Source organism: Camelus dromedarius, chromosome 5 (genome assembly GCF_036321535.1).
Source record: "Camelus dromedarius isolate mCamDro1 chromosome 5, mCamDro1.pat, whole genome shotgun sequence".
Taxonomy (NCBI): Eukaryota; Metazoa; Chordata; class Mammalia; order Artiodactyla; family Camelidae; genus Camelus; species Camelus dromedarius.
In genome coordinates, this window is record NC_087440.1 from 26,600,735 (window position 1) to 26,628,276 (window position 27,542).

A 27,542-nucleotide genomic window follows, 5' to 3' on the forward strand; every position below is an offset into this window, starting at 1 on the left:
GATTTTTCTTATGTCTTTCATTTTGCAAACATTAATTGGATGCTTATAATGTACCAGTACTGTAGAGTAAAAAGATATACAAGATTTAGTCTCTGCCTTCACTGACCATGTTGAGATAAGACATGTATACAGAGAAGCTAATATAAGGTAGAGTTGCCATTAAGTCTCCATTTAAAGGGCTATGGGAATTCAGAGGAGAAAAAAGTCCTCTGTGTTGGGGGATCAGGGGAGACCTTATAGGGGAGGTTGCACTTGATATCCTTAAAAATTGTTTCAATTTTAACAGTGGCGGGCATGAAGAATGACTAGGAGTATGTTGCAAATTAAGGGCCCAGCTTAGCCAAAGTCACTGAAGCAGGAAATCATAAGATGTAGTAAAGAAGTAGCAGTTCAGTTTGGCTAGAGCTCAGAGTTTAAGGAGTAGTGGGAAATAAGTCTGAAAGGGTAGATTGGAGCCCAAAAAAAGAAAGTGTCTTAAATTTTAGACTAAGGATTGCTCAGGCAGTGAAGAGTGCCTAAGGTGGTACTTTCCAAGCTCGGCTTAGTGGGCACATTTTTTTTTCTTTAAATAAAAGAGACTAAAATAAAATAGAAAATATCAAAATGCCTCATAAATAGTAAGGTTATTATTTTGTGAAACACATATATACATACTTTATATGTATGGTAGACTATTAACATGATATTGAGATACACACACACACACACACACACACATACACATATATGTATATATATACTTCCTACTGTTAAACAAATTGTTGTGGTCAAACAAATTTGAAAGCTACTACCTTGAAGGATTTTGCAAAAAGAGTGACGTAGAATTATATGGCTGAATGGAACTTTAAGGGCATTAGGTTGCATCACTAATAATGCAAGAAATGGATTAGGGAAGTGGAATTCTGGAGATGAGTTCAGATTGAAAACTGAAATGCTATGCCAGGTGAAAGGATCTGAGAATCTGAACTGGGGGAGTAGCGGTGAGAAAGTTGAAGAGGTGGGTTGATAGGGCTGATGGTAATATTTAAATAAAAAGTGACAAGGAGTCTACATAAGGTATCTTGTAAATTGATAGTTCCATGCTAATTTACTCAGTTTTCACTGCGCAGTGTTGGTAATCAAAGTGAATTACGATAGCTATATATTAAAAATAGTGTGATCCTCAATTTTGCAGCACCCTATCTTTGTCGTCTTTTTAATCTGGTATAAGATAGCGTAGAAGATGCTTCATATCAATCCAGGTTCATTTAATCAAGATTAATTCTTAGTAAGTGTTAGTCTTAGTGGTTCTTTTACATTTTCTTCATAGAGTTATATGTAGTACACATCAACTAAAATATTTTGTCCTTATTTCTCTAAATGAAAACACCTTGTGGGAAGACAATGTAAGATATTAATGCTTTTAACGTAATAGTAATGCATGTAGATGGGATTCAGATTATTATGGTCTTTCTCACTCTATAATATATCCTGCAAACTCCTGCCAGGTTAGTCTTTCTAGAAGGTAGATTCAGTTATATTTATCTCTTCATAAAAAATCTTCGTTGTTTACCATTGATCCCCTAGGTGCTCTGCAATATGACTTCATCTTATCTTTCATATTTTCCCAGTATTTCGTCACATGGAACCTGTGTTTCACCTGCACTAGACTATTGTCAGAACTCATTCTTCACCACTTAGTCCATATCTGTCCTGCTCAGTGCTATGATTTAGTCAAAAACATTTCCTGTCCAATTCCTTCTTTTACATGGCATCTTCTTCTTGATGTCTTCCTTGATATGCTCTCACTGAATGTAACAACCCCCTCTCTGGAACCTTCATATAACATTGTATTTCTCTTCTAGTACTTAATCTATTTTGATATACAGAGCTACTGATTTTGTTTTATTGAGTGTTTTGTTTTTGTTGTGGGTTTTTGAATAAAGGTTATGATTACTTCAAGGGGCAAGGATTATATTTTATTCTTTTTTATTTCTTGTGGGAATCCATATAACCCTTAAACTCTACAGGCATTGTGTTGAATTATTTCCCTGTGGAATTTAGTTTTTCCGTCTGTAAAATTTGAGTATTTTTTCCTTTTATTTATCTATTTGAGGATAAATGAGAAAATATATGAGAGCCTCTTTAGGTTTCTGGAAGATGCTATAAAAATTAGTTGTTTTTTAAAGCCTGCCAGCTTCATGTCAGTCTCAGACCTACTTTCTCTTCTATTCCCTGTCTTCCAAAATAATCCAGTAAAGCTAAATAGTCAGTTGTTCTCATTGCATACACATTTCCATTAGTATATTAATACTAAGTAGTAGCTGCAAGTTGGCATTGAGATGAGTGTAATTCCTCTTGACTTTATTAGTACATTAATGCAGAGGAAAAAGAATGGTAATCGTTCAGATTGTGAAAGAGGTTTTAATGGGGGCAAATTTACATTATATATTGGATTGAATTTATTCTTCTACATTTGTTGTCAATTATTTTTGGCCCTTCTGAGTCTTTATTAAGACTCTTTCAGGGAGATAATTCAGCCTTCCAAGGAATTAATGTTTTCTGTCTATTTTCCTATATGAGTAAACTGAGGCATGGATTCTTTCAAAATAAGGTAAAGAAGTGACTACAAAGATGACAAAGGTTCTTATTAATAGATGCCTTTTTTCCATTGAAAATTCATTTGGTGTATTCGTTTGGGATTTAACGCTATGCTTATCTTTAAAATCGAAGCAGTATATTTTCTATTAACTCATTTGTGAAAAGCCTCAAGCAAGGACTTTCATTGAAAGTTACATGAACTAAGTTTACAGAATTTAGACTTTTGAAATAGTATATGAAGAATTGAGAGATTTAAAAAATGGCTCTTTGAATGTCCAGAGGCAGTAAAATGGGACTATTATGTGCACTCCTGTATGTAAGAGCAGTTGTGTCTCATTGCCAGGAGAATTACACCACCCTTATTCATAGAATCTACAGTGCTGAGTGCTGTGGTCACTTTCTGTACTTACACAGAGTAGATGCTCAATGAGCAATTGTTAAATTAAACTTACTGAACAAAGTTAAGTATATTTAACCTTGACAAAATTTAGCTAATATTGATCCTTATAGATTTTTATAAAAGTGGAGACAAATCAGAAGAGGCAGAAACTATCAGAGATTTATTTCCCTTCTTTGTGGAGGATTCTTTGCTACCTACTATAAGATTGGTTCTAGAGCTAGTGAAATGGTTCGTGGTCTGTCTTAAGACCAGTTTCCTCATGGATTCTTTTCTAGGCAGTCATTTTGCAGGGAGATGAGGAGAGGAGAGGAATCATCATCACTTGGTATGTAACACATGGTCTTCCCTTTTGAGCCTTTCATAATTTCACTCCTTTAACAATTTTTATTGGTCTCACTGCCATTTTCCTTAACCCTCTCCAGGGTTCTATTGATTTTGAGTGGTCATGTAACCTGGGCTTAATCATAGAAAGTTAGGAAGAATCAATCTAGTAGACTTCAGTGCAAGAAAATGTGATACTTTAAGACAGGATTTCTTAAGCTAGAGGAGGGAGGTGTTTTTGAACTCTGAAATGTTGTGCAAATTTTTTGTGAATGTAAATTTTTCTGGGGAGAGGTCCAAATTTTTATTTTAACACAGCGGTCTGTTCTTTTCAAAAGTTTAAGAACTACTGTTTTAACCATTGATTTCAGAAAGCCTTGTAGCCCAGGGGTAGTCCTGTCTACTTAAGTTGGAACTCTATTGTCCTCTGAGCCTGTAGCACATGCTGTGCTACGTGCTTGTGAGGTCACAGGGGGCTTCTGTGGCTTCCAAAGAGTGAAGAGGAGAGTAGCATGAAGGTAGCATCTGAGAGCAGATGAGGATGCCATGCATCTCTCAAGAAGGATATTAAGCTCTCCAAGATAGAAGAGTGCAAAGTGGCATCTTATAATTTCAGATAAGAAATGATGAAGACCAGAGAAGGGCCAACAGGCTTCGACCTTCTTTGTGTTCTGGCTGGTTCTTAATAGGCCTTTGGATTTTATGTTGAAGGATAAGGATGCAAAAGGCAGTGTTCCTAATTTCCTCAAATGTAGCCTTTTTTTTTTTTTAAATTTCCGTTGTGTTTAGTTATTCTTTTGGGTTGTTATTACATTATACCTTGTTTTACATCATTATTTGCATATGTATCTTCTCTGTTAGTTTACAACCTCTTGAAAGCATGACCCTGTGGTTTTCAACTTTGGATACTCTGCATTGCTCATCATAGTGCTTTGTCCATAGGAGGTGCGCAGAATTTTTTGTTGTGTATTTGCCCTAGGGATGCCGTTGACGATTTTCACCTTATTAGATATTCAACTTTATAACAGTCCAAGGGTGAAATTTCTCTTAGGGCTTAGTCATTATTTTTTTTTTAATTGAAGTATACAGTTTACAATGTTGTGTCAATTTCTGGTACACAACATAATGTTTCAGTCATACATATACATACATATATTCGTTTTCATATTCTTTTTCATATAAGTTACTACAAGATACTGAATATAGTTCCTGTGCTATACAGAAGAAAATTGTTTATCCATTTTATATATAGTAGTTAGTATTTGCAAATCTCATATCTCCCAGTTTATCCCTTCCACCCAGCAACCATAAGCTTGTTTTCCATGGCTGTCAGTCTGTTACTGTTTTGTAGTTAAGTTCATTTGTGTCTTTTTTTTTTTAAGATTCCACGTTTGAGTGATATCATATGGTATTTTTCTTCTCTTTCTGGTTACGGTCTCCAGGTCCATCCATGTTGCAGCAAATGGTATTATTTCATTCTTTTTTATGGCTGAGTAGTATTCCATTGTATAAATATATGACAATTTCTTTATCTAGTCATCTGTCGATGAACATTTATGTTGTTTCCATGTCTTAGCTATTGTAAATAGTGTTGCTATGAGTGTTGGGGTGCATGTATCCTTTTGAATTAAAATTCCCGCTGGATATATGCCCAGGAGTGGGATTGCTGGATCATATGGTAAGTCTACTTTTAGTTTTTTAAGGAATCTCTGTACTGTTTTCCATAATGGCTGCACTAAACTACATTCCCACCAGCAGTGTAGGAGGGTTCCCTTTTCTTCACACCCTCTCCAGAATTTACTGTTTGTGGACTTTTGAATGATGGCCATTCTGATTGGTGTGAGGTGATACCTCGTTGTAGTTTTGATTTGCATTTCTCTGATAATTAGGGATGTTAAGCATTTTTTTTTCACATGCCTATTGGCCATTTGTATGTCTTCATTGGAGAATTGCTTGTTTAGGTCTTCTGTCCATTTTTGGATTGGGTTGCTTGTTTTTCTGTTATTAAGTTTTATGAGTTGTTTATATATATTCTGGAGATTAAGCCCTCTTCAGTCTTATCTTTTGCAAATACTTTTTCCCATTCTGTAGGTTGTCTTTTTGTTTTGTTCATAGTTTCCTTTGCTGTGCAAAAGCTTATAAGTTTAATTAGGTCCCATTTATTTATTTTCACTTTTATTTCTGTTACCTTGTATACTGCTGTAGGAGAACATTGCTAAGGTTTATGTCAGAGAATGTTTTGCCTATGTTTTCTTCCAGGGGGTTTATAGTGTCTTGTCTTTGATGAAGTCTTTAAGCCATTTTGAGTTTATTTTTGTGTATGGTGTGAGGGAGTGTTCTAACTTCATTGATTTACGTTGACTGTCTTGGAATTTAGTCTTTATAATAGTTTGCCTTACTGTAACTATTACATAGTTTTTGCTGTGTGAATACTAAATCATTCAACTCATTATATTTCCTATTTATATTGACTGTTAGAAGGCCCAGAGCCATATGATTCTGTTTCATTTAATTTTGTGTATTGTTTATGTAGCACTACTTGCCAGGCACTGTCCTAAACTCTGTGCATTATATTCTGATTTATCCTTACATCAACCCTGATTTATTATCCATTTTGCAGATAAGTCATTGAGATATGCAGGTTAAGTAACTTGTCCAAGGTTACATACTAGAAAGTAGTAGAACATGTACTTTTAATCACTGTGTTCTGCTGCCTCCCAGCATTACATATGTGTAATGTGTAATTAATTCATGCAGATATTACCATATAACAATGCATATGTAATGCATATATAGACCAATAAGGCATGTGTGAATTGACAGTGAGACAGAGGAACAGGCATGTGGTTTGATAAGGGGGATTATTAAGTCATGGGTTAAAATGATCTATCTGTGATCTCATCTTATTTCGAAGATCTTATAATAGTTTTAGATTATTGCTACTCAAAGTATGTCCAGAGGCTGGTGCTAGTCCATGAAGTGTTTGCTCTTAGTCCAAGGTCAGCTATTTATGGAAGTTAAAAATAAGTATTCAGAAACTTTTATAGTCATTTGAGAGTAATTTTGTATTTGTTGACTATAATAATAAAAATTTGGCCTGCATTTTTTTAATCTTAAAAAAATTTTTTTTGTAATTCATTTAATTGTATTTTACAAAAGTTTCAGTTTTACAAAACTTTACAAAAGTTTAATTTGGAAATTAAAAAAAAATGGTCCTTAATTTTAGAAGGACTGTTCTAGGTAACAGTTTTTCAAGATTTTAGGGCTGTTGTTTGTCTGAAAAAGAAAATACATCATCTGTAACTTGAAATTATGTTCTAATCTAAACCTGGTGTTGAAAATAAATTTGGAATTCGTGTATTTGGCTGCTTTTTCAGTTTCTTGATTCTGTGAGAGAAGGCCCTAAATTGAATGGACTTCTTAGGGAAATGGGGCATTTTTCATTTTTGTTTTTCTACTTAGTACTTTTTCTGAAGAATGACACATCTGAATTAAGTCCTTGATCCAGGTTAGTTGCCTGAAGAACTTATCTATCATTTATAGTTACTATCTCCTTCCTTGACCTACCAAAGTAGCTAATAAGGTACTTTGAATTTTTTGTGGGTTCAAATGGTTCCCTAGAATAACAGAAAAGTAAAAAAAGATAAGAACAACAATAAAACATTGCTGATGATGCCAGCTAGGTGTAATACATTTTTCTATTTGTGGAAAGCAAAGATAGCTTCACTGAAATAATATTTGTGACACCATTCAGTTTTTAATTTTTCTTTTTCTTTTTGGGTGGGTTGGGAAGTCTTCTATTATATAACATGTTGTAAAATAGTTTCATGCTCAGTTACCAACCCTAATAGGGTCTTTCATTGTCCATGCAGTTACCATCTCCTTTTTAAAATAATCTCTTTTTGGTGATCCCGTAAAATAGTATTTGATGAGGAATCCACCACAATATTTTTGCATGTTTAAAAGCTGGCCACCAAATAGAGAAATGGGCTAAGGATATGAACAGGCATTTCACAGAGAAAGAAATTCAAATAGCCAAGGAATTTTCAACCTCACTAACTCAAAAATGCAGTCATGATGTGGGCAAGATTAAGAAATGATACTGATTTTGGAGAAGTGAGTACTTTTATGTGCTGCCAGCAGCCCTATAAGTTGGTTCAGCCTTCTTGAGGGTAATTTGGCAGAACTCGTCAGATAACAACAACAAAAAATACACTGTCTCTTTATCCAGCCCCTCCACTTTGGGGGATGTATTCTACGGAAATTAAGTTATACTCAAAGATTTAGACATGATTGGCAAGCTAAATTATGGTGTATCCATACAATGGAATATGGTATAGCATTAAAAATGAAGTTGCAGAAAGACAACAAATCTATATGTATTACTAAGAGAAGGAAATGGATTACCAAATACTCTGTATGATATAATTACATTTTCGTAGATGTGTTTGTGCAAATGTATGTGTAGAAAAAGATCTGAAGGCTATATTTTAAGTCTGTATATGGAACATATTAAGAGTGTTTGTATAATTTTTGCACATTTGAATTTTTGATTTTTTTCCTGTAATGAGCATGCATTGCTTTTGAAGCTTCTTTGTTGAAGATTTGGCCTCCATTTTAAAATGCATGGAATGGTTTAGGAGTAAAGGAAATCTGATAATCAACAGGATGTCGCCTTTCCCCAGGTCCTTTTCTGAGGGTTCACCAGGAGCCTGTTTTTCTTTTCTTTCAGAACTGGTTCTTGAAAGCTGTGTTTGAGGTTTGTTTTTTGGTTTTTTTTTTTTCCTTCTGTGACAAATGTCTATCATTTTCTAAACAAGAAAGCCAATGTCCCAGTTAGGTGTGTGGAGTTCTTTTCATTTACTTGCAGCCCTGTTGTGTTAATACTGAATAGGCAGAGACAGCCTGACTGGTGGTGAAAGATGGTAAGCCCGCCTCAGGGCTTTTTCTGGTCAGCCCTAAACCTCTGATTGCCACGTTTTCCTAATTTCCCATTTCCAGGGCATCACTAGAGTGACCTTGCTTGCTGAATATGATGCTCTGAATCTCCAAGATTTTCACATACATTTGGAAGTGGGCAGCCAGGCGATTGTTTACAGGACTCCAAATGAACTGTGCACTCACAGCAAGTTTGATAAACACACATTTCCTCCTTTTATCAGTGAGATTGCAGAATGTGAAGTATGAGTTTCCAGTTTTACTCATTCCCCTCAACCCTTTTCCTGTTTAAAAACTTAGACATACTCATTGGATGCTGATCTGTCCCTGTTATTTATTTTGCTTACTGGTAGTCGACGGTTTATTCCAATACTTACCTAAGCAAGGTTTGGCAGTTATTCAAAAATAAACTTTCCATGTATTCAAGTTAAAGGAGATTCACCCCAAGGAATGTAATGTGAGCTGAGCGCTAATTAACAGTAATGACTGCTAATCACTTTGCTTTTTATACTCCTTTAGGAGCACTGCTATTATCCAATGTAGTTAAGTAAAATGCTTGTATATGAATCAACAATGCTGCATCCTTTTAGCAGCTATTGCTCACAATCAAGCTTTGCATAAATTAGAATTAACCAAAATTGATTTTAATGTGCTTCATTTCTTTCTATGATAGTAAACTTAAATATCTAGTTAAGTATCCTGAATATTAACGACATTACCTATTTTTCTTCTTTTTTTTTGCAATCATCCTTATGGTAGATGAAAAACAATATTGCAAATAAATTTTCACAGTTTATGACATTTCTCTTAGATTTCTTTGAAATTGCACGTGACATACTCTTTATAGTCACAGTGGGCTTTGATTGTGTTGTGTGCATTTTATCAGATCAATGAAAAGCAATAGACTTGTGTTTAATTTTTCTGGTTTTGTGCACTTACTTCCTGGAGGATCTTACAGTTTCTTTAAATTTTATAGCCCATTTATATAAACTTGGTTCATAGAATTGTGCATTCAATGTTCATTAAAAAGGGTTGTTTTATTATGTTTAGTGTCTTATTAGACTATTATAAAAGCTTTCTGTTTATTTACATGCACTCAACATACCTACAAACTGCCTTGCCTCAGGAGACTAAGCAAAACTCATAAATTAATAATTTAAGGGAGCAATACTCAAGTAGCATTTTGGTTAAGTTAATAAGTTAAAGCCTTAGAGTCAGTGTTGGCCACTTTAACAATGCTTTACTTTTGACTTTTATTGGCTGAAAATAACTTGTTAAACTGAGGCTTTTGTAATAAAATGAAATCTACATACCATCTGAAGCCCCTTCTCTTCTTTTTGATTTATAAGTAGGTTGACATATTATTGAAGAATTTTTAACACTTTCACAGTTCTGCACTTTGATTTCAGAGAAGGTGCTAATCTCTCTGGAAGTTTGAGAGTGACAAAATGAGTTGTATACTGTTTTTCTAGGGAATTTGGGATTCTTTATTAGAGGCCTTAGTTTTATGATGGTACCTGTATTAATGTTGATTTGTCTAATCTGTGATGTGGTGTTGTGATTTGATTTGCATTAATGGAGTATTCTCCTTTCTCATTTTACATATTACCTCTAGTTCCTGGCATGATGTTCTTATTCTTATATCTAATATTTTTGTTTCTACAGAGCGTTCAGCAATTCATGACGTTATTTTTAAATTACCAAAATAAAATAATTTATTTCCCTTTCACTTTTATGTTATTTGTTGTGTCAGAAACTTTAATTTTTGGTGAATAAACAAGTATAAACAGATTAAGTGGTAGTGTAATAAGAAGCTTTATATTTTATATACTAGTCTTATTGTCATACATTGCAAACATATGTATTAAAAAAGACCTTTGGCACTGTACTTAATTGAATTTAGTTTCAAAAAATTGTAACAGGAATAATGTGAAAGAACCAAAAAAAATATGGAAGCTTAATTAAATGCTATCCATATGTAATTATAAAACTTGTGAGTATTATTGTATGTAACTTATTTATTTTATATCTCAGTACTACTACACAGTAGCACAAAATTTGTATCTCTGAGGAAAAACTTGTTTTTTTTTTTAAATTTTGCTTTGAGTTAGAGTGTTTATGTATAATAAAATTTTGTTTAAACAAAGGTGAAGATTTCAGTTTTGATCCTTTTTTTTTTTTTTTGCAGTGTGTTTACTTTCATGTGAGCATGATTGATCTGTAGCTGTCATTTTTCCCAAAGAAGGGACAAATGGAATTGGCCTTTTAGACAAAAGTATGCAAACAGACTGCATTCTTTCTGTTGATAGAATTATGGAAGGATTGCATGAGGTGCCACATTCATTTTCCTATTGATTGTGAAGAGGATTCTGCAGTGGGGTGCTGTTTCTATTGGATAAGGAGGTGCTATGATTAGTTACCTTTCTCATGAAAGCACTACAAAGGGAAATGCAAAATGTGTGCGATGCGGTGTTTTCAATTTGACAGTTGTTTTTGTTAAGTTTTTTGCCCCATTGAAGTCCAGCCTATTTTACAAAAACATACATTTTGGTTTTTCCCCTTTATTAGGCTTAGTAGATTTCCTTGCATTTGACCCTTTAAAGAAATTACACATTTTAGACGTTTTTCTAGGCATCTATTGTAAAGCTTCAAAGCTAATGCAACAGTGCCCTCTATAGTCTTGTAGTGAACAGTAGATAAACGTAGATAATTTGGAATATTCAGGTAAGAAGCAGGATATTTAAATTTAATTTTTGCTCAGACAAGAGACTCCTTTTTCCTAAGCAGACATTCTTGTTTTTCACTAGCGGCTTTAGTTTAAACAAAGGGAACAAAAGACCATTCTGAGTTTTCATTTAGAATTATTGGCTACCTCTTGTGGTTACCCAGTGGTAAATCTCAAGTTTTATCAGACATTCATCAGAGTAATTTGAGATAGAAGGAATCTTACAAGCTGAACTGTCTGTTCATGAAATATCTTTTTGAAGTTGAGTTCCAATAGGAGTATTTAAAAAAATAGTTTAGTTCCTTTGTGCTCATTTCTTCTATTTAATTAGAGCCTGAGTAGGCTGCCTAGAACTTAACTTTTACTTGTTCCTGAATTGGGTAACCCAGGCTTTATACATGACATTATTTAAATTCAAACTAAGGAGTTACACAATGACTAAAGTATTTGTCATTCATTAGCATTGATTTAAATTTTAGATTTTCCTTTCTCTCTTTTTTGGTTACCTTTTTGATCATATATGTTGATAGCAAATTTTTCATTGTAAAACAACTTTATGCAAAGCTATTAGATTATAGTAAAGCAGGTATCATATTTACCTGTGAGGAGAATAGAAAAAAATTCCATGAGCTAAGTTTGTTTTGCTTCTGAAAGCTTTAATGAAAAGAGCTTGGGCCTAAATCCTAGCTTCTCCCTGTATTCACTGTGAATTATTGAACACATTTCTTAAACTCTGAGCCTGCTTTTTCATCTGCCAAATGAGAGTAAACATAGCTTATCTTTTGAGGGTTTTGTGTGGGATGAGAGATAATGTCCATTAATTGGCCAAGTCATAGATGTTCAAATGGTAACTTTAGTCCAAAAATCACAGTGTGAAGGTAAATGGCATTGTTTTATATGGGGAAATTTTAATATAAAAATCTAGAACACATTTAATGCGTTATAGAGTTTTTTCCTTTTACATTCTGACCTCATAACTTCTGATGATTTATATAAATCTGGAAGCTGGCATGGCATTCCTTGGTAACGTGAACTGACAAAGTGAAATGTGCATTAACTTTCAATTCCCTGCAGATCTCATCCCCAAACTTCTCTAATAGGTCATGTTTATAAACTCTACTTTAGTAGATATTTACAGAAGCCAGTATTTGGCAACATGTGAAAACTGATAATAAATAAAACTCAAAAAAAGAAATCTTTAATTTTTTTTTCCCATCAGTGTATCTGGGAACACTTAGAATACTTTTCATTTACCTGTGTTCTTAGTGATAGTTTAGAGCCCTTATTCTGTTTTCTAGGTAAGTGGCTTTTGCTTTCGTCACCTAGCTACAAAAAGCTGTGTAAAATAGATGGAAGTAGAATTTTTCTGGTTGAAGTGAACATGGAAGACTAAAGTCCCTCCCCTTCATAGAAACAGAGTTTAAAAAGCACTTGATACTGTACCGTAAATGTGTATGTATGTGTACACATGTACACACACACACACACACACACACACACACACTCATACCCTCCTTTTTTGTGCAAAGGCTTTGTTCTACTTTGGTTTGAATTCAGAGCACTTAATTCTTTACCTGGCACATAAAAGATGCTCAATTAATGTGTGCTGAATACAAAAACTTTTTAACATCTCCTTTTTTATTGACATGTAAGATTTGAGATGCCTTATGTATTAAAGTATACAATTTAATGTGGTGATGTAATATGACAGTAATTGTTTCTCTGTGAACCATTTAAAAACAAGAACACCTCCAGAGTAATTCATTAGTTTATTCTTTAAAGTCAAATTGTAACTACTACTAATAATGGGAAATAAATTAAAAAAAAATCAGAGCCTGTCTTCAAAACAATTAAAAGCTCTTGTATTCCACAGTAATGGATTTAGCTAAAGATTCAGACATTTCAAATAACCTAATGATAAAAATAATCTTTCACAAAGAACTACTGAATTGAATTTTTCTCAACATTCTGTAAAGCATTGTTTTTCCTGTAAAGTTCTTATTTGTGCTTCATATTGGTTTGAGTTTAATATAATAAACTACATATTATTTTTATTATACCACTTGGCTTAAAATTGAAAACTGCAAAAGCATCTTTTTTAATCATTTAAAAGAACGAACCAATATTTTGAAAATGAACAAGCTCTTAATAAACCAAGTATAGTAGTTCTTTTTATAATAATGGCCAGTTGCAGTAGGAAACATGTTTAAAATTAAATTCTGGTTTATAAGACTGACAAGATGCTGTCTACCAAAAAAAAAAAATGAATAAGGTATTTTTTCTTTGCAGTGAAAGTACCAAATTAAGAATCCGTTTAATTAAAATAATGATAAATGTAGATTACATTACTGAAGACAGTGAAATACAGCTGCTGTGTCTAGTGAGAGCCTGCATAATTTACCCAGACTGTACAAAGAAGCAATGGAGCAGCCACTGCAGACTGTTAGAGGAAATGTCCTGTTTATTCTACATACATTTCTTTTTTTAATTAAAATGTCAATGATAATTTTATAGCAGCCGTCTGAAAAAAATCCTTCTTTAAATTTCTTCAAGGTGGTAGAACGTGAGACGGGATCATTACTACTACTGAATGAAACAGATTAAACCTGAGGAAAAAACAGCATTTTATTATTTTTTTAATTAATTCTGTTTTCTTTATCATAAGTTGATATTGAAGTATGTGATAAAATACGTATTTTTTTCTTTACGTGAGCCTTGCACGAGAGAAACATGGCAAAATCTTTGAATATACATTTTATTTAAAAATCTTTTGGAGCCACAAGCAAGATTTGGGTAGAGACATAAGTAGTATTGCTTACAAGTAAAGATATAGGTATGTATACTGTGGGATTCTCAAGGTGGGTCTATCAGGTTTAGCTGGATGGTATTTCCTACCCAACTCCATCCCTGCATTGTGACAGAGATAATATATTGCATGTCAGTGTCTGGAGACCAAAAAGAGGTTGAGAGCCCCTTTAACACTGCATATTTTTGTATTTACTTTAATGATATGACCAATGATATCTTAATAATTACTATATTTCAGAAAACCAGGTTTGTGTGTAACAGGAAATGTTGGGGCTTTTTTGTTTGTGTCCAAGGGATAAGTGGGGATTCTGGAGTCAGACTTACCTGTGTTCAAGGCTCTTCCACATGCTAGCTGTATGACCTTGGTTTAGTTAATGTCTCTACACTTTGGCTTTCACATTTCATAGTACCTGCATCACAGGATTGTTATGAGCATTTAATGGGACAGTAAAATAGAACATAGAGGAAACTTCAATAGATGTTAATAATTTTATTTTTATTATTAGTCACTAGGTATAATGTTCCTGTGTTTCTTTTGCATTGGAGCAATAGAGCATTACTCATACTTAAGATCATTTTTATCTGATGTGGTTTGTCTGTTGATCTGGTTCTTAGAGAAGTTAATCATGCCCTTCTGTGTCTTCAGGTATACTGTGGTAGAAATTTTCCTGCTCTTTATTTTGTCTTTGTCTTTCCTCTTAGTCCTTCAGATATCTGTTGCTTTGGCATTGGTGAATATGATGTCAAAGCTTATGCCTTTCAATATGTCTGTTTTTGACTTTAGCTTGATACCACTGGGATTAATTGAACATTTTTCAGGGTTCAGTTCTTCTAAAGAGTCTTTCAGATACCTACCTACTAAAAACTTCTTAACTGGGAAAGCTTTGCAGACAGAAGATGGACGCATCACTAGAATTTGAAAAGTTTATGTAAGAAAACATTATGAGGAGGAACTTTTTCATATGATTTTGTTCTATACGCTTTTCTTGTTTGGGCTTCAGTAAAATGATAAATGCAAGAGGTGCAAAGAGGAGAAGTCGCATACTAACATACATTTATTTTTTCTCTTTTCTTTCTTCAGGCTCTTTTCTAGTTGCTAGAGATATAAATGGTTAAGGCCCAGTGCCTGTCTCAAGGACTAAGCACTTTGAGTTTTAAGGGAGAGAGTGACTGTTAGGTATTTATCAAAATTATTATTTGTGATGAATTCTTTGTTCTTGTAAAAATGTGCCATATTCCTTGTAGCATACCTCTTTGTTTCATGAGTTGGCATTCATCCTTCCTTGTCTTGCCATTGTCACTGATTTTCTCCTAAGAATCTGATAGTCTTCAAGGTTCAGTATTGCTCTATCTGGGCCTGTTTGTGAATTATACGTAGCATTCTCGATTTAGCTTATAATTCTGATTAATACCTTGAAATAATTTAGTAGTTTATTTTTAACCAACTTAGTCTTAGAGTCTGTAGGTTTCTTCCCTGTCTTGGTCCTCCCCAAAGCAAATAATTATGTATTAACATAGTTTATCAATGCCTCCACCAAAGTACTAGTGTTTGTTAAAGTGAAGTATGATTTAGTACTAGAATTAAGTCATACTTCCAATTCAGTGTGTCCTGAGGTCATTAATTGGACACATTTTGCTGTTTTAAATTAGTTGCTTTGGAAAGCCAGAAACCACCTCTACTCACTATTTATGGAACCATCATCATATTAATTTCAAATATTCTGTAGGGCTATCATAGACTAGATTCTGTCAAAGACTAGGTAATACAAACTTTAATTTTAGGTTAATGTCTAGGGACATGGTTTTCAGATGGAATTCTTGGGCGTTTATACTTATGTTGAAATTGTATCTTCCGCTTTGAGTAGCTTGTTTTCTCCTTCATGTGATTGTGCATATATAGTTTCTTCTCAGACTGTTACTTGTGTATATTTTAGACAAAACAATGATATATAATAGGTAAAGCTAATTTAGTTTGTGAAGATTTCACATGATTATAAGATGCCAAACTTATGTTGATGCTTTCTGCTTTATGGTTAATTGATAATTACTGATTCCCTACTGTATATAAAATCAGTGCATTCACTGAATTCCCTATTTTATATAATGGATTTAGTATGACTACTCTTTATTCCATTTTTTTATTGGAATCAATTGATCAACCAAGCAGTCTGAAATGAAAAAGATTTTGAAGTATTTACAGCCAAAAAAGTTAAGAGAAAGCATAAGTTATAACTTATTGTTACTAATTAACATAGTAGTTAAAATATTGTTTCATAAAAGACATAGCTTGTGGATTGTACATGTTTCAGTATACAGTTTTTATTATCTGCACAGTTTAAAGTTGTGTTTTAACTTTCAAAAGAAATGAAAAAAGCAGCCTTTGTAGCTCAACTTTGTAAAAAACAAAATGAGGTTCTAGAAATTTGTTTTGTTATGATTTGATAATAACTAGTTTCTTTCCTTACATTCAACCTGGCTTGGAATAAGCATTCTAAAACTAAGCATTGTTATAATTTATTTTCTTAACTTATTTACTGCAACTGTTTGACACTTTTGTGCAGTAAAAATCACATTGGCCTTGATGATACCTCCTTTGCTTTCTTTGTCCGGTAATGAGATTCTGATAGGCCCAACTTTTCTGTATTCTTTTATTTTTTATTGTTTTTATGCTTAACTATCTGTTTCATCTGTCTTTTACCTCTCAGGTAGTGGGAAGAAAGAGCTTCTTTCTTCTGAGACGAGGTTCTTCTTACTGCTCTTGTAGACAATACATAATTTTTTTATTCAGTGGAATAGCTTCATTGTAAACTTTCAGTGTCCTCACCTTTGTTCTTCAAACCTTGTTTTTTATCTAAATTATTACTTAATTTTCTTTGATACTTAAAACATTTGGTTTTTAAATTGAGGAACATACATAAAAGTATAAAAAAGATCTTACTTAAAATTCAACTATTTAGAGTTATTTTGACATATTTTCCCCACATGTATGTTTAACAGACATGCATAGATATACACACACATATAATTATTTATGTATATAACTTTATACACTGCTTTTTTTTAACTTAAAGTATCAGGAGCATTTTTCATGTCAGTAAAACCTCTTCATGAACATACCCTAATGTCTACTTAATATTCCATCATGTGGCTGTATAATAATTTCCTTAATGATTCCCTAATTTTGTAAATTAGGTTGAATCTAATTTTTACTATAAATAATAGCATTTTGATGTGGGTACATCAATTATTGTCTACCTTAAAAAACTTGATTCCTTAGGATAGGTTTTCAGACATAGAATTAATGGTTCAAACTATATGATTATTTCTAAAGCCATTGATATATATTGCCTAGTTGATTTCTGTAAATAATATACCTGTTTATGCATGCATTATTTATATTTGGAAATTCAAAGTCTTTGTTTAATAAGTATATGAAACCTCAACTTGGAATCCTATTTTTACAGTTCCTGGCATTTGGTGAATACAAGCTGGGAGTAGCATTCTGCCCATCTTTGACTGTATTTTCTTCTTGGAACCAAACCAAAGAGATTGTGTTAGGCCAACTCAGTCATGAAATGCAAGACATAGGGTGATTTTTTTTCCCCTATTATTGTGGGAAGTCAGTGTCCAGTGATTTAATGGGGTTACATTCAATAAATGATCAGCTGCAAAGTGAGCTGAATTTTAGTATCCTGTATACTAATAATGTGCCATGTGGTTAATACAGATATAGATATAGATACATATATATTCTTTTTTTAAATAGGTATGCTATGTAGCATTAATTACAATTCATTTTTTCCAGTAAGTTTTGTTTTCTGACTAGCCACTGTGTTCTGGATATCAGCTGATTTATTTTCTATCAGTATCATTAAGTTTGGCAATGTTTAGAAATTATTTCTAATTTTCTCTCATTAAGTAAATCATGGTAAAATGTTAGGTTAATCATAGTAGATTGATCATTTTGGATATATGTATAATATTTTAATATAATATCAAATGTAATATTTTAGGTAAACTTCATTCTCTAAAAATTATTATTTCATGTTTAAACCATTACTTTATGCCCACTAAATCAGTATCTGTTTCTCTTTTTTTTAAAACCTGTGTTATTAATGTTGACTAGTTTTCTTATATCATTAATAACAATCAAAACTATAGTGCTACTATTTTGAATTATTGATTTTAGTATAATAATAATAACAATAACAATAGTACATTCATTTGTAAGAACAAAACTAATGGTGCTTATTTTATGGTAACTATTTCTAAATGATTATTTAGATTTTGGAAAAAGAATATTAGATCACTTTTTTTTTTTTTTTTTTTTGGTGAAGGTACCAGGGATTGAACCCAGGACCTCCTGTTTGCTAAGCAGGTGCTCTACCACTAAGATATACCCACCCCCCCATCACCTTTTTAATATTATAACTACCTTGTGCTATTGGTCTCTTTACTTTCTCAGAACAAAATCTTTCCATGTTTACCTGTATTGTTTAATACAATTAGGGAATACTGCTTCTGTGACATAGTTTGTTTTTTAATGCTTATTTTTTGGTAGTTTCTTGTTACTGAGATAAAAACTGTCCCTACCACACTTCTTGGGCACATATAAGAGGGAAAATGAGAGAGTGCAGTTGAGAAGGCTGCATTGCTGCTCTTCTCCAAGCTGCTGGGTTCTCACTTTGTTTCTTCTACCTTTCAGCCCTAAAGACATCTACATAAACACACTATGTACACTTTATGGTTCCATTCTCTTCCTATTCTTTTTCCTCTCATTCTCACTCTACTTTTCCTTTTTCACTTCCTTTTTCACCTCTCACATGTGTTTGTGCATACACACATACAAGTGAATTTTTAAGTGTTAAAAACAAAGATCTAATTTAATTACTTACATTTTGCTTATATTTTCTCCCTTTTTTCTATTTCACTGTTTAAATTTTGGTTATCTGTAATATTTATGTGTTTTTATGAGTATAAGCTGTTTTGTTCTTCACTTTTTTTTTTTTTGTCTCTCAATAGAATAAATGGTGGAACTAGAAAAATTTAAACCAGAGCTTCACAAACTGCAGATGAATTATCTGCGCATTTTATTAAAAATTCGCGTTCTGATTCAGTTGGTCTGGGTAGAGCCTGAGATTTTTCTAACAAGTGCCGGGTGATGCCATTGCTGCTGGTCTGAGGCTACACTTCGAATAGTGAGGTTTAATCTCTGCTTCTCTGCTGAGAGTATCATTTACTTCGAACAGGAATATTTGAGTTTAAAAGTCAAATTTCTTTATACGTTAGCTGTGAGTCTAATATCTGCAAGGATAGGAGGGTACATTTTCTTTTAAAACAAATTTACCATCTATAGTTGTCCTCTAAATTAGGCAATTGTAAAGCACAGTGATTTAAAAGATCCATGAGTCTTGAATCTTCTGTGATGGTTCCATATACAGCTTCTCTAATTTAGTTTGCTACTTAGTGTAGACTGATGATGACATGTATCAAGGTTTATTTTGGTGATTAGATTTTATGGTGTAGCATCTTCTACTGATAGAAAGTTTTTGTGCTGGGAGTGAGAGTGAGGGGTGGGGAATTGGAAGCACGAGGCTATAGTGTAAATGAGAATTAGGTTACTGCAGAGATGTGTTTTTATTCTTTTTCATCCCTACGGTTATCACCAGGCGAATCATGGACAACTGGGTTGAAATGAATTACCTGTTGAAAGTGAGGAAACCACCCAAAACATATGCAAGAGTTGTTGTTTTCATTAGTCTTTGGAATAAGATGTCTTTTATGTCTTCTAAATAAAGGTATCCACATAGTTTCCTGTACAGAAGTTTCCTGTACAGAAGCCGACAGATTCTAGCAATAAGAAAATATCAGAACCTGCAGCAGAGTGATTACATGATGGGCTGATTTTAGGAAGGAGATGATATGGCCAAGTTTTGCAGATTGGCCCATTATTTGCAGTCCAGTAGTCCAATGTGACTACCACTGAAACACCTGCATCTTTGAGGCTGGTAATTGTAGAGTATCTTGGTTTACAGCATTGTTGAGGGAAATGATCAAATTACCTAATGTGGTTGGTTCCTGAGGTGGCAAAGCCATGTACTCTATTATAAACTCAAAGGAAGAAAGCTGAGAAGCCTTTCCCTTGCCAATAAACGTTGTGCTTGAAATTAATTGTATTTTAATTTATAACAAAAAAATTCATTCAGTGTGGATTTTGATTTTTCAACCCTTTTCAAACACTGTTTTAGAAGTAGGTACAACATTTAAGTTATATTTCTAATTTTATTTGTCTACGTACTTTCAATGAATATAGATTGCCCTTTCTTTAGTCAGCCTACATTTAAAAAGCTTATGTTTTGCCATAATACAGTAGAATTATTTGTGGTAATGTTACAAGTCTCTAAACTGCATGAGCATTATCCTGCTGTTTTATTGTTTTATAATGTAAAAGTAAATGCAAGCATTAAGAATTGTGCCGTGCTGTCAGGCTCCTTCAGGATTTAAGAAAATTGCCCCAACTATTGAAAAACTGAAAATAATCTTTCAGGTCGCAAAGAGCAGTTGTTATAATATTGCCTAGCATTTTGCTTTCTTTTTACTCTAACCATAGTGGTGATTTGAGTCAATGCTGGAGAAACTCAGATTTTATTTGATTTCAACAAACTGCTATTGCCTTGTAAGAATTACATATAAAACAGCATGGTTAAAAATAGGAAGAAAATAGAGGACTCATTCTTAACTCCGCATAAACCTAAACCATAAATCTGTTTCTTGTAATAGTAAAAATTTTGCAGCTCAACTTCTTGATCCAATTTGTGAATTTGATATAATAGCCACAAATAGTATGTGTTAATCACAAAACTGTGAAATTATGTTGCACTGCAAGCTCTTCAAAAAATGAAACAAACATACGAACAAAATCTTAAAGCTATACTGTACAGAAAAGTTCTCATGAATCATTTTGGTTTTTTAGAATGTAAAGAAGGAGGTATTCCTTACGGTTTTAGCCTTTTGTCCTATCTGTTTTAAAATATTTCCATTTAAATGCAGATTTTGATTTTCCAACTGGGACTAGGTAGAAGCCATTCTATTACACTACTAAAAGAATAATCCACTTTAACACAACATTTCTCCCTAAAGGGATGGTCTTTTCTAGTCATAAGGTATTATTTTTCTCAGAATGATATTAACATTCATGATGTAGCGATTTTATCTTGATTTGAAAGATGTTTTGTTCTGGCAGTAAAAGGGATTAGGAGAATGTCCTTTGTATCCTGTTGCTAAAAAAATAGCCTTACCTTGCTCAAGATTAGGTACTAGTAATTTTCAAAGTGTTTTGGGGTGGATGTATGATTTATATTTTTATAACATAAAATCTGTAAGCCTAGTGAAATGGAAATTACTAGATTCATTTAATCAAATTCTTAAACATTAGGTTGTACATATATCTATATATTTAATAGATCAAGTAGCATGTTTGAAAATTTCTGAATATGTTATAACATTTTTTTTTGCTTTCATTTTCTTTATGCTTTGTGAAAAAGCCTTTTGGGGTAAATAAGAAAAGCATTAGAGCAACGAGTTACTGCCTTCAGTGCCATAAATGTGTTGATTTTGCCTCACCTAAATTTATTAAAATTTAAAAAAAAAGAGGGATTACATTAATTAAATGGAATGTCTCAGACAGAGGAAGAAAGGCTCTGAAGGCCTCTCTGCTATTTGTTGGGTAAAGTCTTGGCGTGCAGAATGTAGCTTTCCAAGGCGTAAAGCACGTTGGGACCCTGTGTGGGATGCCAGCGCCGTGCCCCTAGGCGCGCTGTCATTCAGCCGGCAGATTAATTAACCAGAGACTGCAGAGCCTCATGCTTTCAGTCAGCCCATTCTTGAGGCAGAAAATACAAGGTTTTTAAAGCCTTGAACATTCAAAAAAGTTCTTATTTTCTTAACAAAATCAGAGTGTGTAGTGACACTTTTTCTGGGAATAATTTTAATTACACATATATAAACATATATATAACATGTATGTGTATATATACATATATAATTTTTTTCTTTGTACCAATGAGTGATTTTAATGAATTAAAAAATTTTAAATCCAACCAGAGTATGACAAGTATAGTCCCCAAAGAGAGGATTTTTCTAGTGTCACTGTGCATCTTAAAAACTTCCTAATTAATGATTTACTAAATCACATTGGGTAGTGAGCGCTCTTAATTATGGTTAAGACTTATGGAGTTTCAACAGAGTCAACCTAAAAAAATACATTTACGTATGTGATCACAAATTATGTACATTCACGTTTTAATGAAGATTACTTTTTATCTTCAGCAAGGACATTTCCATTCTTACGTGCACAGAAAATATTTTGAGATGAATCAAGATTTTTACACTATAGTGTTTTGTTTAAGCAGCACAGTTTTTAAAATAAATTTTACCATCTTACCCATGTATCTTTAGAAATGAGTCCATTAAACTGGAAATGAGTACTTTAAATTTGCCTTTTTTTCTCTTTTTAATTTAGCTTGTTTTATAATTATGTTAAGCATTATTAATAGCTTATGGATAAAATATTAATAACTCATTATTTTCTGAATATAGAGGAAGATCTATATTGATAAGATAATGTTACATTTGTACCTTAAAATTAGGAAAGAACAAGGAGATAGCTAAATACAAAGAAGGCATGTTTTCATTTTTAATTTTTACCAGTGTAGAATGCAACTCCCTCTCCCACCCTGCAACCTTTTTTCCCTGACACTGTCAATTTTTTAGCGTTCTCAGTGGAATTTATTTTGTTGTAGTAAATAAAAGACAAGTCATTATTAAACAGATTTTGCTGTTAATTCAATGTATGATTACCCTTTGCCATAGGTACTTTTAAGGGCTTTTATCCAAAATAAAATTCATTAAAAATGCAATTAAAAAAATCTATTGTTAATGACTGCTTGAGTGACTGGCTCATAATTGGCTCATTACAATAAAAAAGCAACTGTTTAAAAATCTTGACAATGAGATACAGTACAGAGTGAACACTTCATTGTAAGGCCCTATGTGATTCCAGGATCCTGAAGGTGAAGCAGAGAAGCATGCAAATCGGAAACTCCAGCAGAACTTTCTCTTTTACACCAGTACAGTGAGTTCAGGTCATGACCTAGCATGGGCTGTCAATGTAGGCGCCCGTCTTATTTACAGTGTCCTACACTGAAGAGTAAACTTAGGTAATATATTCCACTTACAAGCTAGCACTCAGACTCCTCTTTGTTTCCCTTCCCCAGAAATCTTTTCAGTTGACTTAGATTACCAAGTTGTAATCAGGAAATCTTTAGTTCTGTTGGGGCTAAACTAACAAAGACAATATTGTCATACAAGCCATCATTATTACCTGCCTTTTGTTAATGCAGGAGAGCTTGTAAATAGCTTTTTTAAAGCTCCAGAATTTTTGTTTAAGCATTCCTAGAGATTTGTTTTTGTTTTAGTATTTTGGTGATTTAATATTTACATTAGAGTATTCTTAATTAATTAATTTTAATTTATTTTATTTTTAGGCCAAAAATTGTAAAGTAAGACAAAAATATAAACTCGGTGATGCAGGAAGAAAAGTAAACTGTACATGATGAGGTTTTCCTTAACAAATCAAAGTTTTATTTCTCTTTTTGTGGCTTGCGCTTGTCAAACTATGGTTTTACTAATGAACTTGTGATGTCAGACATCAGCTGTTCTCTGTAGAGTATAAAATTGAAAAACACTGACAAGTATAAATAAGAATGATCATTAAATCTCTCCTTTGAGTTCCACCTATAAGGCAAAAATCCTGAGTTCCAACAGTAGTTTAAAGGGCTTTTTTAATGAGCCCTATATTTCCAAAATGCTTTTCCTGTTAGAGGCTAGAAAAACAGTAAAAGTTTTAAAGACTGCCGACTCCTGCTTTTGTTTAGTCTACAACAGCAATATTAATGTTGCTTTTGTGTTCTGGTGAGTGACTTAGGTATAATTTTTCATTATATGTATTAAAAGTTGAATTATTTTGAACTCTGAACTTTAGACCAGCCCATGTGTGAACCTTAGTGTATAAGCAAGTCAGTAGCTTCAAGATCAGAATCACTCCAGGCCACTCATATTATTAAATGCCATCAAAGAATGTTGATATTAGAATTTAATATAAATTAGGAAAAAATTCTCAGTGAGATACTCCACAGTTTTTAAAGAAATAAGACACATTTACTTGACTTCATTGTAGCTAAAGTAACTAAACCGCTCTGAGCATTTCATCATTGCTCTGTTTGTGCTACTTTGCATTCCTCTCATCACCTTATTTTGTAACCTCTGCTTTTTTTTTTCTCAGTAGAATTAAGAGGAAATGCCTGCAGAGACCACCATTTAAAACATAGTGGAAATCACATTGCTTTCTTGTTGAGTTTTCTATAAAGATCTGCTTAAAGCAATTTCCCTCCTCTCTTAGAAGCAAAACTGTGATGAGTTTCCCCCACTTAAGGCTGAGTGAGGCAGCTTCAATCCACCTCACACTTACATTCAGTCAGGAATGTAAGCTGATGCCTTTGTGATTTATAAATGTAATTTAATAAACCATCTAGTAAATGCCATGGTGTGTCACACCAGTGCCTAAATATTTTATACAAGTAGGAATTAGAGTAGCAGGAAAAACTATTGAGACTAAAACTTCAGTGTTTGTTTGGTGTGGATATTTTGTAATATTTATGATCTGATGGCTATTCATGATCAAGTTTTGTGGCTTGAAGACAGACCTAACATTTCTGACTTCTTTTTGTTTCCTTGTATTTTATTATTTACTTAAAGATTGCTTGTGTGAATGGTAGAGTTCTTTATTCACTGGCACTTCAAGAGTCTATACTTGTGTTAATATTTAACAAAACTATTCTCTGCATATTTAACAAAACTATTCTCTGCAATGTTTTTAGGCATTTTATAGGCAAATGATTAATTAGGATTATAATGTCTCCTATGATGCATTCATTTATCTTCCCCATGTCCAGAGCACATTGATTTTGAATAGTGAGGAAGAGCTACATCTATTCATTCATCAAATGTGTTCTGAATGACTGCTCCGTTCTGGGTACTGGATACAAATATCAATAAGAGAATGTCCCAGCTCACTAAGAGCTCATAGTCTATATTACTAATGACTAGACAGTATTATCCTGTGATGATAGAGTTGTTTTTTAAAAAAAATGTTTTAGGAATATAGAAGTAGGAGAGAGAGAGATTAGCTCCACCTGGAGAAGGCGCAGGATGGGCAGTTGGGGAAATACAGATGAGTAATGATTCATCAAGAGAGGATGAAAAAATCACTTCCCAAACTGAGAGACCATTCCATGTGCAGCGCAGGATGTGACAAAGAATGGCACATACTACTCAGAGTTTGTTGATTAGAGGATATGTATAAGTTACCACAGGAGTTGAAGTGAGAAGGTAATACTGGAGCAGGTTGTGAAGAGTCTTTTGTGCCTTGCTGAAGAGTTTGGAGACCCTATTCTGTAGGTAATGGCCAGTCATTGGAGGTTTGTAACTTAAAAAGCAAAATAGATAGATTTTTATTTTGTAGCAGTGTAGGGGAAGCATAGAGAGAGAAGAGATGGAGGCCAGGTCTTTCCAATATATATAGAGATCAAAGTATCTCAAAATAGGAGATAGTGAAACTAACTCTGGAAAAATCAAGACTGGATAAATTGATGGTAGTGATTATTAGTGTATAATTAATAATCAAAGTCTTGAGAGTAAACATGCTTACCTAGGGGATGAAGTATTGCATAGTGGGAAAGAACTTTGGCTCTGGTACCTAGTTGCCCAGCCACCACCTACTGGCTATGTGACTTTGGGCAAGCCACCTTACCTCTTTGTGCCTCAGTTTACTTTTAAATTAAAATAAAGATAAAAACTGCCTACCTTCAATGCAACATTGTTAATCAACTATACCTCAATTAAAAAAATTTTAAATGCCTACCGTATAGAATTATGGTAAGGATCTAATGAGTTAATGTAGTGTTATATATTATTATTATTGTTTATTATTAAAACTCTATTATTTAGCGTTGAGAGTAAGGTTTTTTTGTTTTGTTTTGTTTTTTCCCATGAAGTGTTTTTGATAAGGAGGAAGAAAGAAATGGTAATCAGTAGAAAGAGAGTTTTGTAAGATGAGAGCAATTGGGATGTGTTTATAAGTTAAGAAAAAACAGTCAGTAGAGAAGTTATTGAAGGTCAAGTGACTAAGTCATCCAGAAAGATAGCAGGGTAATGGTGTGAATAGCACAGGTTGGCGGGGTAGTTCTGGGCAGAATACAGATATGTTGAGAAAGGAATGGAATGATAAAGGATTACTTGTTCTTTGCAATTTTTCTCTGTGATCTTGGAGGCAAGACCATTTACCTCAAGTGGGTGGAGAGGATGAAGGTAATTAAGGGATTTGAGGAGAATTTTAAATATTTGGAATGATCCCTGAGAAGAAAGGAAAAGGGGACCGAGGCTTACCACACTGCCCAGAGCCCATGTGTGGTTGGAAATCAGAAATTTGAAAAGGAGACAGTTTTTAAAATTTAACTTTAGTTAAATTGAAAAGAATTAGGAATTTTGGATGGGTAAGATCACTTTTTAGCAGGCAGGTTATTTATTTGTATCAAAGGTAAGTAATAAATATATTTTATTGTGGGACAAATAAATAAAGCATTCCAGAAACCATAGCAGACAACAATTGCTAGGTAAAATTTCTATGAAAATAACCATCCACACTTCAGAGGGGAGAATACAATATTAGTATGAATTTAAATAAATACAACTGCTCAAAGACTGTATTTTCTGGGCAACAGACAACAGATGATGTAGTCACTTTATGATTCTCACTTAACTATGTCAGTGGTGAAAGAACAACATGCCAGAAAACAACTCATAAACTTAATCAAATAGTCCTCTCACTGTAGTGTTAATAATGATGCTAAGTTGAAATAGGTACCCAGACTGCCTACTTAAATGAATTAAAAAAACAAAATGAGATGTCCACAAATAAGTTAAATAAATGCCTGCATAACAACATAGTGTTGCAATTTTTCTATATTATGTATAACTTGCTTCAAAAGTTATTCCAATCAGCTTTTTTATTTTTCAAATATTCCTTATTAAATGCTTACCCTATATTTAATTTATAAAAGTTTTCCCATTTTTAATAATAGAGGATAATCTTTAAAATGTTATCACATTGTTTCTATTAATTTATATTTCAAAGGATGAATCTGTATCCCAGTGTTAACTACTTACTGTTCTTTAACTGTTGAGTAATGTATGGCTTATAGTTTGGGTTCACCTACAGAAAACAAACAAATTGAATGGGCAGTTATTTGTCAATAGGGGATCAGTGGTTGGAAATAGTAATGTAGAGACATTCTAGTGGTATTTTGTTTGTTTCCTCTCACTGGTGGCTATTTAATGCAAATTTTTCCTTTTCTTTTTTAACTTTCAAATGAGGAAAATTTCAAACATGTCTAAAGTAGAGAGAATAGCATTGTGTATCCTCACATATGTGTCTCCCAAATTCAATAATTTTTGACTCGTGGAATGCTTCATTTAAAATATACCAATTCCTATGATGTCTTGGTGCCAATGTAGTTAGCTACATCTTAATTATAAATACAGAAAACTCCAGAGTAGCATTTAAAATTGTCAGTTTGCATACAAAGACTTTGAAGGAGTATGTTTTCCCCCCATTCTCTAAATGAGTATTTTAAAGCCATTGTTTTTATTGCT

The 27,542-nt window shown here is 33.1% G+C and overlaps 1 protein-coding gene across 2 annotated transcripts in view; it reads left to right on the forward strand.

Moving 5' to 3' along the window:
- Nucleotides 1-27,542, forward strand: part of DPH6 (diphthamine biosynthesis 6) — a 147,516-nt gene that overhangs the window by 23,592 nt on the left and 96,382 nt on the right. The window contains exon 4 of one of the 2 annotated variants that reach the window (XM_031453346.2): nucleotides 8,303-8,695. The exons of the other annotated variant lie outside the window; for it this stretch is intronic. Within the exon in view, the coding sequence (XP_031309206.1) occupies nucleotides 8,303-8,488 (186 nt within the window). The 3' untranslated portion in view covers nucleotides 8,489-8,695. Of the gene's footprint in view, nucleotides 1-8,302; nucleotides 8,696-27,542 lie in introns of those variants that run through there. 2 annotated transcript variants of the gene reach the window in all.